Below are 16,426 nucleotides of genomic sequence, written 5' to 3'. Positions count from 1 at the left end.
GAATTTATCGGTTAAAAAATTGCATGTCAGAAAATCAAAACTTGCACATCGATCTTTTCAACAGATCTTTAATCGTTAAAAACAAATACTTTTTTGAGAAATTTCGGCAATTTTTTTACTGATAATTTTTGATGTAAATTTCGTGGATTTCATAAAGTTCTAATTTATTTTTTAATAAAAATGATAATGATAACAATAATAATAATTATACTAGACGGGTTTCCATGCAATCCTTGTTCCCTGAGACTGACCGGCGGCGAGGAAGTTTGCTCAAGGAACGTGTTCTTGAACTGTTCCATGAAAATGAGGTGAAAACATTATAAATGTTGAAAATACGGAAAATCATTTCCCCCGTCCCTCCCTTTTAAAAATGTTCGTTTAATTAGATAGTTCATTCTGTACAAATGATACATAGTTCGTTCGAAAAAATGATTGTTTTTTTCAGTTGTTCTCTAACAAACGCGAGTTTTTTTTCTCTTCAAAAGCTAGTTCGTTCGAAAAATCGCTCTTTTGGGCAAAAGAACGATCGTTATTTTCAAGTTCGTTCTGGCTGACCAATTAGAGTTTAAAATTGTTCGTTATCGTTATTCTTATTCGCTTTCAATAACCATATAGTTTTTTTTTTATTTTCTCTTAACGATTTCATACATTCGTTCATCGCTCGGTAAGTTTTCTGAACAACGCAGAAATTTCGTTCGTTTACGAAGACGCCCATCTCTACTCATACATGGATACTACACAGTACATGTTTATAAATCTTCTCAAAGTTGTATGATGTAAAAGTATGCTTTGATTATATAACGCAAAATTTTACATAAAACTAATATTTGAGGAGGAGGAACGATCTAAGAGCCGAACATCATGGATCACAGAGCGTGGAGTAGAGGAAGAGGAGGAGAGGGTTAAAGAGGGGGTTCTTGAATCCCTATCTGGTTCTCATAGGTAACATTTCGGATTAAATTAAAGGGACTGTCAACTTACACATACTATTCACAACGGTTTCCTTTAAACTTGTGTAAGGGCTTAATATCCTTGTTTTTTATTTAAAAATTGATCATTTTTAAGGGTTATTTGAGGATTTTTTTTTTTGCAGCGACACCATTTTTTCTTGTTATACTCATAGAAAGGCTCATAGTGTGCTACAGTGAATCGGACTATTGCCTCCTTCAATTGACAGTCTGTTTAATCTTAATTGATCAACTTTGATTGTTTTATAATTGATTATTTTTTTCGCAGGAGTCAAGAGTCAGGTGTTGGATCAATCGGAACAATATCTGGTGATCTTGATCTTGATCCCCTTAAAACCCCTGGAATGGACAGGAGGGGTTCAGACACCTCCGAGGAGAGTATCCAGGAAACAGGAACTGGAAAAACCAGAAGAAAGTTGGCGAAACAGGAATCCATTCTGACCAGCCTCAGTCTCCGCTCTGACCTTGCGAAACAAGCGAATGCTGACAAGGTAAATCTGGACTCAGGACCTAGCAGTCCTTTGCCTCAACCTCGAAGATTGGGAACTGGGGTCGAATCCCCCAGCGCACAGCCACGGAGGCTGCTTGAGGCCGGACTAAGAACCCCTATTACACAGCCGCGTAGAATGGAGGTTGGGATTGAAACTCCAAGTACGCAGCGTCGAAGACCGGAGAAGGTTAAGCCAAGTGGACCTCCTATTACTGGAGCTACAAGAGCTAAGATTCCACCAACCCTGGATGGATCTCCGAGCCCCAGCATTCCAAGAAGGTATTTATGCTTACAGAGGCGGGATCCTGAGTTAAAAGACCCAAGATGGAATTAAAGTGGGGCGGGGGGACATAAATTCTCTTTCCTAGAAAGTAATTGAGTCTTTGCTACTAACTCTGATTTTATAATCCCTATATCTTTCCAACCCATTGCAGTACACCTCGCATTCTGCTAGTTCAAAAAACTAAGTTAAAAATATCAAAGATATTTGCATCAGGTTGTAAAGATATAGGAATTAGAACTTAAAATATCATTTCATAAGTTCACAAAAAAATGAAATACTTCAGAATTGCACAAATATTTCTGACGACACTTGCCTTAATCTACCCAAAGAATTTTGATAGATCAAAAAGTTAAAGTTTAAAATATCAAGGTTTTCACCATTTGGGTGCAAAAATGTAGTATCAGAAAATTTCGAGTTTGAGGCAAATGTTTAGATCTTTTGAAGTTGATAAAATAGTGTAAATATTCCGTTGAAATTTTTAAATGACAATATAATGAACATGTTTTTTTTTTGAAGGAGACCATTGATGTCTTACAATAGTATTGAAGAAATGCAGTCTCCGAAAATTCAACAAAAACATCCGCCTGTAACTACACCTAGCGTTGAAAAAAGGAACTTGCCACCCGTCACTCAGCCAAGCGTGGAGTCTGACAGCGTAAAGATAGAGAAGAATCTGTCTGAGAAAAAAGAAACTGGTGAAAAAAATGGAGATGATAATATTGACTCATTGTTTGATACACATGGAACAGTGTATGTTTAAAATTGTAAATAAGATTTTCAAAATCGTCGTTTTGAAAGGCAATCTTGAAAAATTTTAAATCATGGGCAAAATTCTATAAATTTATTGTACTAAATTTTTAAATGCATTTACTTATAAATAAAAAAACTGTTGAAGTGATATTATTAAAAACACTTTGTTATACTTTTATATGCATGATATTTGCTGGCTAATCAGTATATGCATGATATTTGCTGGCTAATCAGTAAAAATAAAATACAAATACATAAATAATAAAATATTGATTCTGATAGAACGATCTAATTATTTTCATTTAAGGGTTAAAAATAAAAAAGTAGAAATTAGACTTTTACTATTATTTTTTTATGACTAAATAATGAATAGTGATCAGAAATTATATCAAATATTTTTTATCTATATGATAAAGCTCTTCGCTCATATATATGTATGCTTACAATAGCTGGCCAAAAGGCTGGAGCGAATGGGCTGAAATTTTTTGAGGGAACCCATGGATACCTTGGGGGTGTTATAGGCTAAAAAATTCAAAAATTTTCTTTCAAAATTCCAATTTTTTCCAAAGAGTTTTTAAAATTCCCGGGCACTTATTGAAAAAAGTCTTCTTTTGATGATCAAATCGTCTAATTTTGAAAAATCAAAGGTTTACAGCACCAAGTTATAGGATATAGGGATGAGAAATTTTAAGTTTGTGGCATAAATTTAGTTTGGTTAGGGAATATTCTTCGACGAGAACTTTCAAAGTTTAAAATGGATTTATTTTTTTAGGACTTTTTCATGCATAAACTTGTCTTGTATAATGCATAAATCTATCTAACTTTGTCTATGAAATTTGGTCAGGTTACATTTATTCAATTTATACTATTTTTTTTAGAACGATTTTTTTTTAGAAGCGATACATTAATTTGTGAAAAATACTGTGTTTAAATCAGGAGCTAAAGGCCTACTACTGCCATTTATAAATATTGGCCTTTACATTTTATGTTAATTAATGTTTATTTTGGTTTACTTAATGTCAGTTCCATCAAAGGGGGGGTACTTTGCCCCCCCCCACCCTGTCTACCAGTACCAACACTGTAGACAACTAGCCTTCTTCTTAAGTTAATCATTAATCCTAATCCCCATTCAAACTTTTACCGATAAATTCTAACGTTTTCCATTTTGTTCTTTTACTGTGGAAAGTTTTTTCCCCATATGTACTGAGAGGTAACTAGAATATTTTATATAAGGGGAGGGGGTATTTAGTTTTTACCATTTTTATTTCATAAACCTGTCAGCAATACAAAGCTATATCCCCCCTCTCCGCAACAAAAATATGAAGAAAACAGTGATTTACCACTCATTGCAACGATCTTTCAGAAAACATTTTCAGGACTAGATTTTTTAATTCATAAAGTAAAAATTTTCTTCTGATTGTATTCAATTTTTTATTAAAATTCTGACCCACATCGGATCATACAGACCATGAGAAAATTTCCTCCATTCCTTCAAATCATTGATTCATTAACATTAAATAGGAAAGAAATAAATATTTATAATTTTTGGCAAAATTTATTTTTTGTTTCATCACGTACTTATCATATCGACATGAGAATATATTCTTCATGAAGAATTCTTGTATTTGGAATTAACATCCTCGGAGAAAGAGAGAAACCTGCAGTTGGAATCCGTCCTTACTCCAGTATAGTTGGAGTCCGTCCTTACTCCGGTATAGTTGGAATCCGTCCTTACTCCGGTATAGTTGTAGTCCGTCCTTACTTGGTATAAGGAATCCGTCCTTACTCCGGTATAGTTGGAATCTGCCCATACTCATGTATAGTTGGAATCCGTCCTTACTCTCATATAGCTAGAATCCGTCCTTTCTCTGGTATAGTTGGAATCCATCCTTACTCCAGTATAGGGAATCCGTCCTTACTCCGGTATAGTTGGAATCAAAACTTACTCCGGTATATTGGAATCCGTCCTCTCTTCAGTGTAGTTGGAGTCCGTCCTTACTCCAGTTTAATCTAGGATCAATGTAACCCATTATAGGTTTGTTTATTCCCAATAAACATTAAAATGGTTAAACTGATTTTGCTTACATTTGGCTGTTTTTTTTTCATTATCTCTGCTGCAGGAATTTAAAAGTACTCAGTTTTATAAAACAAAATATTTATATAGACTTCATCAAACATATTTTTAGATTTCAAGCTCTGTCACGACGCTTTCAACTTGTCTAAATCAGTAGATTAGTTTAATACAAATCTAAACATATTATATGTATTTGCTTGGGAACCCACCATTGTGTTACTCCTGCCGTTTACCCGTGGTTCTCCCGAGTTTCCCATTTTCAATGGATACCTGAGTTATGATCGGACAAACATACAAACAGACTCACAGACAAACAAAGATTAAAACTTTATATATTTATACATATAATATATATATATATTTATATACATCTGCAAATTTCAAGATTGATACTGGGGTTTATGTATAATATACACTTACTGGATTAAATTAAAGATGGAAGAAAGCTCTTCCATCTTCATTTTCAAAATCTTTATTTAAAAACAAACATTTTTTTGCACGAAGTTACGCATAAATATAGATTTTAAGTCATACTTTTTGCAACATTTTACGAATAGTTTTTGCACGAAAGTTGGCAATGCTCATGATAACGAAAAATTGGAGTTTTTGCACAATGTGGTGCATGATCATTGATAATGCAAAAATAAAATTTGAATTAGTTTCAGTAAAAAAAAACCAATTCTTTCATATCTGCAGTATTTTATTCTTAAACAATAATCAAAGGAATTGAGTCTTTGGAACAAAATCAAACATTTAAACCTCAATATCTTTAGAGCCCGATGTTGTAAACCTTTGATATTTCAAACTCAGATTAATTGATCTAACAGAATTCATAGTTTGAAATATCTAAGGTCAGCAACATTAGAAAATCAAAGCTTGTGGCAAAGACTCAATTCCTTATTATCAAATTCAAAGTTTAAACACTGTTAAAATATTGGTTTCTTTCATTAATAAAATTTGTCATGATAAATATGTTTTGGGAGAACGCTAAAAAGGTGCCACTGGAGGTGCATCTTAGTCTTATTGATGACATCTATCTATATATAAATTTGGCTTGTCTGTTTGTCTGTTTGTTTGTTTGTTTGTATCCAATAAACGTCAAAACGGCTGAACCGATCGGGCCCAAATTTTTTGTGGGACATCTAGGGACTCCAGGGAAGGTTTATGAATCATCAAAATTTCAAATATTTGTCTCCATCAAAATTCGATCGTCATTAAATTTTTAAAAATTTTTAAAATCCGCGAAATTTTTTGTGAAAATCCTTGAATTATTTTTGTTTTGTTTTACGATGTACACAAAGAGAACATGTTCACAATTAATTTAGGAGATGGGCGCGAAGCGCCCTCTAAGGCTAGAAAGAAGGGCGCGAAGCGCCTTGAATTTCTAGTCTTTGTATAAATCTATAGATATGTATTGTACATATTTCGTTTCCTTGTCTGTCTGTTTGTTTGTGACCTATACTCATTACAAAATTGTCTTAAAGGAGTTGAGTTTTTGTCACAAACTCAAATTGTCTAATCTCAATACCTTTGCAATCTGATGATGTAGACCTTTGATATTTCAAACTTAAATTATTTGGTCTAACAGAATTCATAGTTTGAAATATCTAAGGTCTACAACATTTGGTAGCAAAGAAGAGATTAGAAAAGTAGAGTTTGTGACAAAAACTCAGTTCCTTTGTGTGCAAGAAACCCTGCGAGAAAAATGCATTTATTTCCTGAAATTATTTCTCGAAATAACGAAATAGCAAGAACCAACGAAATACGAAAAGCCCAAGATTTTCTTCCGAATTTGCACAAAATATCCTTTGCGCTAAATGCGAAATTATATCGAAATTTCGTGCAATTTTTATTCGAAACCGGAGTTACCCTGAAGATTATTAAAACAAGAAAAATGATATAAGCAATAAATAGTAAAATCATGTTAAAATGCTATTCATGTTATTTCAATGTTGTACACGGCTTTCTGATTACCATTACCATTACCATTACCAATTACCATAATGATTTCAGATTCTTACCGAACCTAAAGATACTATATAAATAATATATATACTAAGAAGGTAATCATTTATATTATTTACAATTACACCACCTTTACAAAGAAAGTAAAACGGGAATTTTACTCTACCATGGGTGGATGTTTTTGGGGCGAAATTAGTCTTGGAAACCAGTGGTTAAAGGGAGTGTTCGCGAAAAATGAAAGGGGGTATAGGCTTAATGCGATAAAAAAGCGCTTTTGATCGCTACTAATCTTACTTCTATCTGTTGCGTCTATAAGGAGAAAATTGTTAAAATTTTTAAGTATGAATAAAATATCCATAATCTTCTCTTTGAAAATTCAATATTTTCAATTGTGGCTTCTCTCTCTACCAAAGTGACTTGCATATTTTTGTTTGAGAATACTAAATACTAAAAATTAAACACTTTTGATGGTAGAAAAGTGACGATATCTTCCACCTTTTTGCATTAATAAAGGTTTAAAGGGCGCTGGATCGGGAAGGTCTTTATCTAACTTGAGGTTAACTTAAAATTACAAAAAGATTCCCTTTAAATGTGAGAATTAAAAAGCTAATATCTGAATTCTGACTAGGGAGTAAAGAATAGAAGGGAGATATAACTGACGCGGTTCGCCGTACCATATGATTATACATGCTTTGCAGACGAGTACTCCATTTGTATAAGAAATATTTGTCTGATGTACAATTACCGCGTATACAATAACCTATTCTGAATATTTCATATACAAATGGAGTACCCGTCTGCAAAGCACGCATAATCATATGGTAGGGCGAACCGCGTCAGTTCTATTCCTTACTCCCTGATTCTGACTAAATAGTAAAGTTGTTGATAAGAGAATTCCTTTGTGGATTAATATCAGAGTTTAGTTTGAAGTATGAAAAGAAGGAGCTGTTGTCAAAATGTCACTTTTAAAAAGTTTTTAACACCCTTCAACTCTTTTACACAATAAAACCAAAAACTCAATTTTATGGATAGTATAAACTTTTCCCTTGTTCTCTATCTATCTATCTATCTATCTATCTATCTATCTATCTATCTATCTATCTATCTATCTATCTATCTATCTATCTATCTATCTATCTATCTATCTATTTATCTATCTATCTATCTATCTATCTATCTATCTATCTATGAAAGGGTACGTAAATTTTAAATTGGTTTCAATCTTCAAAATCCGATTAAAAATGAGTCTACTCTAAAGACCCTTAGTCCCCTTGTATATATCTATCTATATATCTATCTATCTATCTTCTATCTATATTTCTATATTTCTATCTATCTAGAATGGGCGAGGGCGTGGTTGGAGAAAGAGCTCCGCCCCCAGTTTGGATTGAGAATAAGAGTTGTCATCATCCCCTCGAGGTTTCAGGCGGCAATGTATTAAATACCCAAGTCTAAAAGTTGCATGTACTGTACATTCAGTCCGTTGTACCGTCCAGTCAGGCTATCCAGTGTAGAGTCGACCCAGCACGTTTTATGCTACAAATTTAGCCTGGAAAGATCACGGTGATATACTTATACCACGTTAAACTAAAGTAAATTACACTTTAGATTGAAAGCTTACTTGGTGTCAATCATATACTTCTTTTATTGACTAATAGGAAATAGATGAACGTACAGGGTGTACTGTATGTACGTACGGGGTGTACTGTATGTACGTACAGGGCGTACTGTATGTACGTACAGGGTGTACTGTATGTACGTACAGGGTGTACCGATAAACATGGGAATGAACAGACCACTTGAATTTTTTCTTGGATTTCCGATAGTTGATAAAAATATAAAGGTCGTATAAATCAAAGATTTTATGTCTTTTGGTCATTCCAAAATGTGGTCTGCCTTCTTTGTATCTACAAAATTGACGGTGATATTAAACATTTGAAAACTTTTGTTGTAATTTAATAAATTGGAATTTGTTCAAATTTCTAAATATTTCCGTCGATTATGAACATGCAAAAATGATAAATCACATTTTAAAATTATCTGGAAAATGCTGAAAATGGAAGAGAAATATATTATGTCTATTATATATCAATATATATTATATCTATATAATGAAGATTAATGTATTGCTGGGATAATTAGGATAATTATCTTGAAGTTCTTCAGGATAATTCCATAGATCTACAGGTTAGTTATTATTTATGGAGATATAACTGTAAATCACTGAACGCTTTCTGACAAAAATCGAGCAGTATTTTGCCAATTACTTTAAACTCAGAAACAGAAGCGTAGCATTTTTAAATTGTATTCATGAGTTTGCGTGGTAAGACTAAAGGCCAAGTCGTTGCGACCAGGGCGTATTCAGGGGGGCTATTGGGACTAAGTCCCCCCTGGACCAATGAAATCTATTGATTTTAGGCCCCAGCGGGTGCTGAGCCCTCCCCCCCTAGAAAGAAAAAAATAAATGAATGATGATCAAGGATGTGTAAAATATCAGACAACGTTAAAGCCTATCTCATAATACCCCTAAATCAATGATGATCAATTAAATGTAAAGTATCAGACAACGTTCTAATGGTAACCTTGTAAATCGGAAATGTCATTTTTTAAATGGAAAGCTACTTGAATTTATGACTACAGTTTGAACTTTTATTTTTGACATACAGTGAATCCCAGATATATAACTACATAGCAAGAGTTTTTGATAATGTCGTATTCTCAACATATTTAAGATCAAATGCCGCGGAAAACGAGTTTAATATATCAGTTGCTGTCCTGCATATTTCAGGACTGTTAATTTACCTTGAATTAAAGATAAAAACCATTTTCTTAAGAATTATCTAAAAACTTTTGACTCTATAATAATATTTGGAAATATTTTCCTAAATTATATTCACCCTTTGAAGCTGCAAACATCTCAGCAGTAGCTTTCTTTCTGTGCAGACCAATGACATAGCATAACAGCTGTACTAATAAATTTCAAGACGACATTTCGTGTGATCTTGCTATGTATTCTTATCTGTGAGATTGGCTGTATGTGGCCGTGAGTCATTTTTGGTAATGGGCTGCACACAAAGGAGAGACATTAAAGACGACTGTACGGAATTACAAGCATGTTTTATCATGGCAGCTGTACTATTTTTTTTCACAATCAATTAGAACATCTACATACATTTAATGCCCCCCCCCCTCCAACACATACAATTCTACAATTACGGGCTGCTTAATTAATTATTCCATTTAGTTCTTTTTATCATTCAACAAATTAACAAACTAAATTAACAGCTCGTTTTGTATTCAATTCATTCAATTACCTCAAATACAGAAACTTAAAGGTGGAGTTTATTAGAATGTAACACAGTTTGGAGCCTTCTGTAGTTTGGAGGTAACTGTAGTTTGGAGCCTACTGCATTTTGGAGCCTACTGCAGTTTAGAGCCTACTGCAGCTTGGAGCCTACTGTAGTTTGGAGCCTACCCCAGTTTAAAGCCTACTGCAGTTTGAAGCATACCGAAGTTTGGAGCATACTGCAGTTTGAAGCCTACTGCAGTTTGGAGCCTACAGCAGTTTGGAGCCTACTGCAGTTTTGAGCCTACCTCAGTTTGAAGCCTACTGCAGTTTGGAGCCTACTGCAGTTTGAAGCCTACTGCAGTTTGGAGTCTACTGTAGTTTGAAGCCTACTGCAGTTTGAAGCCTACTGCAGTTTGGAGCCTACACCAGTTTGGAGCCTACTGCAGTTTGGAGCCTACTGCAGTTTGAAGCCTACTGCAGTTTGGAGCCTACTGCAGTTTGAAGCCTACTGCAGTTTGGAGCCTACTGTAGTTTAAAGCCTACTGCAGTTTGGAGCATACTGCAGTTTGGAGTCTACTGCAGTTTGGAGCCTACTGCAGTTTGAAGCCTACTGCAGTTTGGAGCCTACTGCAGTTTGGAGCCTACTGAAGTTTGGAGCCTACTAAAGTTTGGAACCTACTGCAGTTTGAAACCTGCTGCAGTTTGGAGTCTACTGCAGTTTGGAGCCTACTGAAGTTTGGAGCCTACGAAAGTTTGGAGCCTACGAAAGTTTGGAGCCTACTGCAGTTTGGAGCCTAATGCAGTTTGGAGCCTACTGAAGTTTGAATTAAGCCTACTGTAGCTTGTAGGTTACCAAATTATGGAGCCTACTGCAGGTTGGAGTCTACTGTAGTGATAAATATGCAGTGATAAATAGAAAAGAATAAAATGTCAGACCTTTATCCAGATTTTACTAGGTTTCTCCTAACAAGGAGAGTTTATTGAATCATGAATGATCTATTCCTCTTCTTCTTGATAGATTAGAGAGTAGGAGGAGGAGGGGGGGTGCTAGCAGTATCGGTACAGTAGGAGGGGGGGGGGGGCTAGCAGTATCGGTACAAATATTCGTTAGTAGCCAAAACCCGTTCTTACATCAAGAAATGTATATTTCCCAATTCAATTAGTTTCTTTTTATCATTTCTACTCCCTTTGACTGTAAGTTGAATTGACCTACCATGCAGAGAAGATTATGCCAGATTCACAACAGAACCCTTTAAACCATTAACTGTCGTAGATTAATAGATTAATAACATTACAGATAGAAAACTAGATGTCGTCTTTTCAAGGTTTAGGAGTTTTCGTTCACATTAACCCTGAGGCTGATGCCAAAGGAGTTCGCGGATGCCGCGTTGAATTATAAGAGAGAGAGAGAGAGAGAGAGAGAGAGAAGTAGAGAGAGAGAGAGANGAGAGAGAGAGAGAGAGAGAGAGAGAGAGAGAGAGAGAGAGAGAGAGAGAGAGAGAGAGAGAGAGAGAGAGAGAGAGAGAGAGAGAGAGAGAGAGAGAGAGAGAGAGAGAGAGAGAGAGAGAGAGAGAGAGAGAGAGAGAGAGAGAGAGAGAGAGAGAGAGAGAGAGAGAGAGAGAGAGAGAGAGAGAGAGAGAGAGAGCATGCGTGTAACTCCTTTGTGCTTCTGCCTCAGAAAAACTTAAATCCATCTGTATTGTTATTAATCTATGACAAATGCCATGTCACCATAAACAAGGTTTTTTGTTAAAGCAAAGTTATGTTTTTGTTTTTTAGATTTTTAGATTTTTTTTATACATTTCTTCTAGTTTTATTTGAAGATATCTATTTGTTTTTATACCCGATAAAAAATGACATTTTCAGTGTTTTTACTAAATCCTTTTCAAGAATCCTCAAATCTAAAAATATTTTATATTTTTCGATTTTACTGGTAAATATTTTATTTATCTCTGATAAATGCACTAGAAAATCCTTTGATTTAAATATATATATATAGACGTAATTTCAATATCTATTTTCTAGATCAAAATCTTTCTAAATTCTTTTTCCTTTCCAGTCACGTTCTATAGTTTTATGAAAAATATGACCCCTGCAATCTCTTTCATCTCTAATCGATAAAATCCGCATCATTTAAATTTATAAATCCTTTTTTTTAGTTTCTAAATAATAATGAAGACGACATTTATACATTTTGCAATCCTTCTTGTTTAAAGTCAGGGAGAAAAAGCACTTAGTTTCATCATGAAAATTGCGATATTACAGTTATTTTGCAAACTAAAATTAACAGAGCACCCCTGTATATCTGCCATGACCCTGTTCACGCCACACCGGTGTATGTACGAGCTGGGCCAACCTTCGAGTCCTACTTTGTACCGCCAATTTACAATTATTAAAGCGGCTCAGAGTCGAGCGTTCAATAAAATTCTTAACTATTAAGGTTGTAACAAATCAAATACACTAAAAGATTGCTTTAATGTCGTCTTCGCATTCCACATTTTTCTGGTTCTCACTATGTGAAAAAATACTGCCCTAAAAAGGTTTGACAGGTACATTGAAAACCTGAAAGAGAGTAGGATTTAATGGGATCTATAAACCTGACCGATCTATAAAGTAATATAATATCCAAGAGAGGCCGATCTATAAAGTATAATACAATCTGTAAAGAAGGGATAAACCAGGATGATGGAAAAATAAAACTGTTAAAAATCCTCAAGCCAAGAGTTTAAAATTTTTTCCCTCGCAGAGGTGGTTAAGGGCATACATACTCTATTTAAATTAAGGGTTTACTTGAAATCCTTTTAAGACAGGGTTTTGTGACGAATAATGGTCGGCTGACCTCATAACTGGAGTAAGCTAATAATATCTCAATATTATCTCAATATTATCTCAATATTATCTCAATATTGTCTTAATATTATCTCAATATTCTCTCAATATTATCTTAATAGCTAAAGTTAATGTGTTTTTTTTTTCTCTCATTTCCTTATTATCGAATTAAAAACTTAACAATATGGATTAACTCGAAGATTTAAACTTAATGGAGCAATCTTAGAGCTATTGATTAGGTAGCAACCAATAAAAATACTCAAAGCCCCCCTCACATTTCTTTTTTTAATTTTATGATCAGTTTGAATGAATTTTATTCTTTGAGCATGAAAAATAAATTGTCAAATTAAAACCTTTGAATTCTATTGTTTTCAGGAGACTGCTCGTTCTTTGATTCTCCTTGTCGTAACTATTCTGATTGTTCTCTCAAACATAGTTTTCCTGATCACACTCCACTCCAGCACCTTCTCCAGGTATACAGAGATATATACAGAACCTTCTCCAGGTATACAGAAATATATACAGCTCCTTCTCCAGGTATACAGAAATATATACAGCTCCTTCTCCAGGTATACAGAGATATTTACAGCACCTTCTTCAGGTATACAGAGATATATTCAGCTCCTTCTCCAGGTATACAGAGATACATACAGCACCTTCTCCAGGTATACAGAAATATATACAGCTACTTCTCCAGGTATACAGAGATTAATACAGCACCTTCTTCAGGTATACAGAGATATATTCAGCTCCTTCTCCAGGTATACAGAGATATATGCAACACCTTCTCTAGGTATACAGAGATATATACAGCTCCTTCTCCAGGTATACAGAGATATATACAGCTCCTTCTCCAGGTATACAGAGATATATACAACACCTTCTCCAGGTATACAGAAATATATACAGCTACTTCTCCAGGTATACAGAGATTAATACAGCACGTTCTTCAGGTATACAGAGATATATACAGCACCTTTTCTAGGTTTACAGAAATATATACAGCACACCTTTCCCAGTTAAGTAATAATGAAATATAAAATGGTACGGCACATTGATAATAAATATATCCACTTTTTTACCCTTTTTTACTTTGAGTTTCTCAAAAGATTCCACAAAAAATAATTGTTATCAAGAAAAGTAAAAGATTTTCAACATTGTTTACATTTTCACGCTAAGTATCAGGCGTTTCCTCTCTAATTTGAAAAGTCAGTGAGCTGAAGCCCCAATTTATGTAAATACCTCCAGTAGACCAAATAACCATTAACTGCATTTCTTTTACAAATAATAATACTCCAGACCAAGGGAATCAATCATGTCCCTCTTTAAATGGAGAATGACTGTAAGGTAATGATCAACCAACTGCTAGTCTGCTAACTATATATTAAGAAAAATACCTACTCCATCTGCTAGTCTGCTAACTATATATTAAGATAGATACTTACTCCATCTGCTAGTCTGCTAACTATATATATATAGAAAGATTCTACTCCATCTTCTAGTCTGCTAGCTATATATTTAGACAGATACCTACTCCATCTGCTAGTCTGCTAGCTATATATTTAGATAGATACCTACTCCATCTGCTAGTCTGCTAACTATATATATTTAGATAAATACCTACTCCATCTGCTTGTCTGCTAACTATATATTAAGATAGATACCTACTCCATCTGCTAGTCTGCTAACTATATATATTTAGATAGATGCCTACTCCATCTGCTAGTCTGCTAACTATATATTTAGATAGATACCTACTCCATCTGCTAGTCTGCTAACTATATATTAAGATAGATACCTACTCCATCTGCTAGTCTGCTAACTATATATTAAGATAGATACCTACTCCATCTGCTAGTCTGCTAACTATATATTTAGATAGATACCTACTCCATCTGCTAGTCTGCTAACTATATATTAAGATAGATACCTACTCCAACTGCTAGTCTGCTAACTATATATATTTAGATAGATGCCTACTCCATCTGCTAGTCTGCTAACTATATATTAAGATAGATACCTACTCCAACTGCTAGTCTGCTAACTATATATATTTAGATAGATACCTACTTCATCTGCTAGTCTGCTAACTATATATTAAGATAGATACCTACTCCATCTTCCAGTCTGCTAGCTATATATTTTGAAAAATAGCTACTCCATCTGCTAGTTTGCTAGCTATATATTTAGAAAGATACATATTCCATCTGCTAGCAGCTGCTAACTATATATATTTAGAAAGATACCTACTCCATCTGCTAGTCTTCTAACTGTTTTGTCTACTGCTGATCTGCTTACTGGAATCTGCATAACAGCACTAGGCAGCTAGTTCAGTTTAAATTCAAACTTTGATTGATTAATTCAACGAGGTTATAGTATATAGAGTGATGATGTACGTTAATCCTTTACTAATTATATAGGCCATGTACTTTACTTCCAAAGGTCAATCTGTATATTAAAGTACTCGGGGGTGATTTCTGTTTTGACAATATTCATTTTGAAAAATTCCATTTTACATAAAAAGATTTTTATTTTTGTTCTCTTCTTTGTTTATTTTAGTTGCTGTGTTTGTATTATTATTTATTTTTTGCTTATATCTGTTACATTATAGGACAAACTCCTGATGATGCAAAAGTTTTTGGCGAAATATATTGAGAAGAAAATGTTATAATTCTAGTGCTAGAGAGTAGGGTTGGGATTTGTTTAAAAACGATCTAAAGTTTACTCCTTTATCGTGTGCAGGATTACATTATCAAAAGCAGACGTACTATTACAGTCTATTACAGAGAAATATTTCATCGTTAATAAACTGTTCTGAGAAAACTGAGTACTTCGGACGCGTACTGCATATTTGATGTTTGTACTGTATCATTAGGCCATCATCTCTTTATATCCTTAATTAGTAAACTACACTAAGTGTATACTCAGGCGAGCGGGGGAAGGCAGGCGGCCGTGGCCCACCACATTTGACTCTTCCGGGCAAAAATATTTTTTTAAATAGTATATTTAAGGCATTTAAAGTGTGAACATTAAAAATGACGCACCGTAAAATACACTTCAGTTTTGAAGGGTACCCTTGTGTGAAAATGTGCAATGTGTTAAAGCAAAATTACTGAAAATGTGCAATTACTGAAAATGTGCAATTACTGAATGTGCAATGTGTTAAAGCAAAATTACTGAAAAACGGTTTTTTTTGATAAAATCTGTAACGAGTAAGTAATGACAGTAAATATTGTGATTTTGCAATATATTCTCTGCTCCCACATTACGAAAAATTATTTAGTTTTTTAATATTAACGTATTATTCTTATGTTAAATTGAAAAAAAATGGTTTGAGTTGTGATTTTTTGCGTCATGCGGCGGATTTTTGAAAATCACACTTTAAAGGCCTTTAATGTACCATTTAAAAAGTAGTTTTTCCCGGAAGGGACAAATATGTTGGCCCAGAAGGGGAAATAATGGTGGCTCAAGGCTGCCGGAAGAGAAAAAGCTTATATGTGGCATGGAAGAGGAAATAATGGTGGCTCATAGCAGCATGCCTTCCCCCGCTCCTGAGGCTAATACACACGGATAGATAGCTAAGATCCAGCCCCCTTGGATTAATTACATTTTTTCAATTTCCAAAGTCAAAAATAAAATTTGTTTAATCCTTTTTTATTAAATTAAGCGAAATAAAGTTAATGAACTACGCAAAAAAAAAACTGGTTGTATCTGTTATCGTTCTCTCAGCTATTTTTTTTAAGTGGCCGAAGTTCATCTTAGCAACATACCCTTTACA

General features: G+C 34.2%; 2 protein-coding genes across 2 annotated transcripts in view; both read left to right on the top strand.

The window, feature by feature from the left end:
- The first annotated feature begins 202 nt into the window (after window positions 1-202).
- On the top strand, window positions 203-2,569 carry LOC111715283 (uncharacterized). Its single transcript, XM_023490592.1, has 4 exons — window positions 203-308; window positions 833-942; window positions 1,237-1,737; window positions 2,258-2,569. Exons 1-4 carry the CDS (start codon window positions 225-227, stop codon window positions 2,499-2,501), a joined length of 939 nt encoding a protein of 312 aa, XP_023346360.1. The 5' UTR covers window positions 203-224; the 3' UTR covers window positions 2,502-2,569.
- Window positions 2,570-6,578: 4,009 nt separating this feature from the next.
- LOC111715282 (uncharacterized) overlaps window positions 6,579-16,426 on the top strand; it is a gene marked incomplete at its 3' end in the record, with an annotated part of 16,016 nt that continues 6,168 nt past the window's right edge. The window contains exons 1-5 of the mRNA XM_023490590.1: window positions 6,579-6,628; window positions 7,871-7,949; window positions 8,673-8,717; window positions 13,024-13,121; window positions 14,887-14,969. Of these exons, the coding sequence (XP_023346358.1) occupies window positions 7,872-7,949; window positions 8,673-8,717; window positions 13,024-13,121; window positions 14,887-14,969 (304 nt within the window). The remainder of the gene's footprint in view (window positions 6,629-7,870; window positions 7,950-8,672; window positions 8,718-13,023; window positions 13,122-14,886; window positions 14,970-16,426) is intronic.

The sequence above is a fragment of the Eurytemora carolleeae genome, unplaced genomic scaffold, assembly GCF_000591075.1.
Source record: "Eurytemora carolleeae unplaced genomic scaffold, Eaff_2.0 scaffold1651, whole genome shotgun sequence".
Lineage (NCBI taxonomy): Eukaryota > Metazoa > Arthropoda > Copepoda > Calanoida > Temoridae > Eurytemora > Eurytemora carolleeae.
This window is presented reverse-complemented; position numbering and strand designations above follow the sequence as displayed.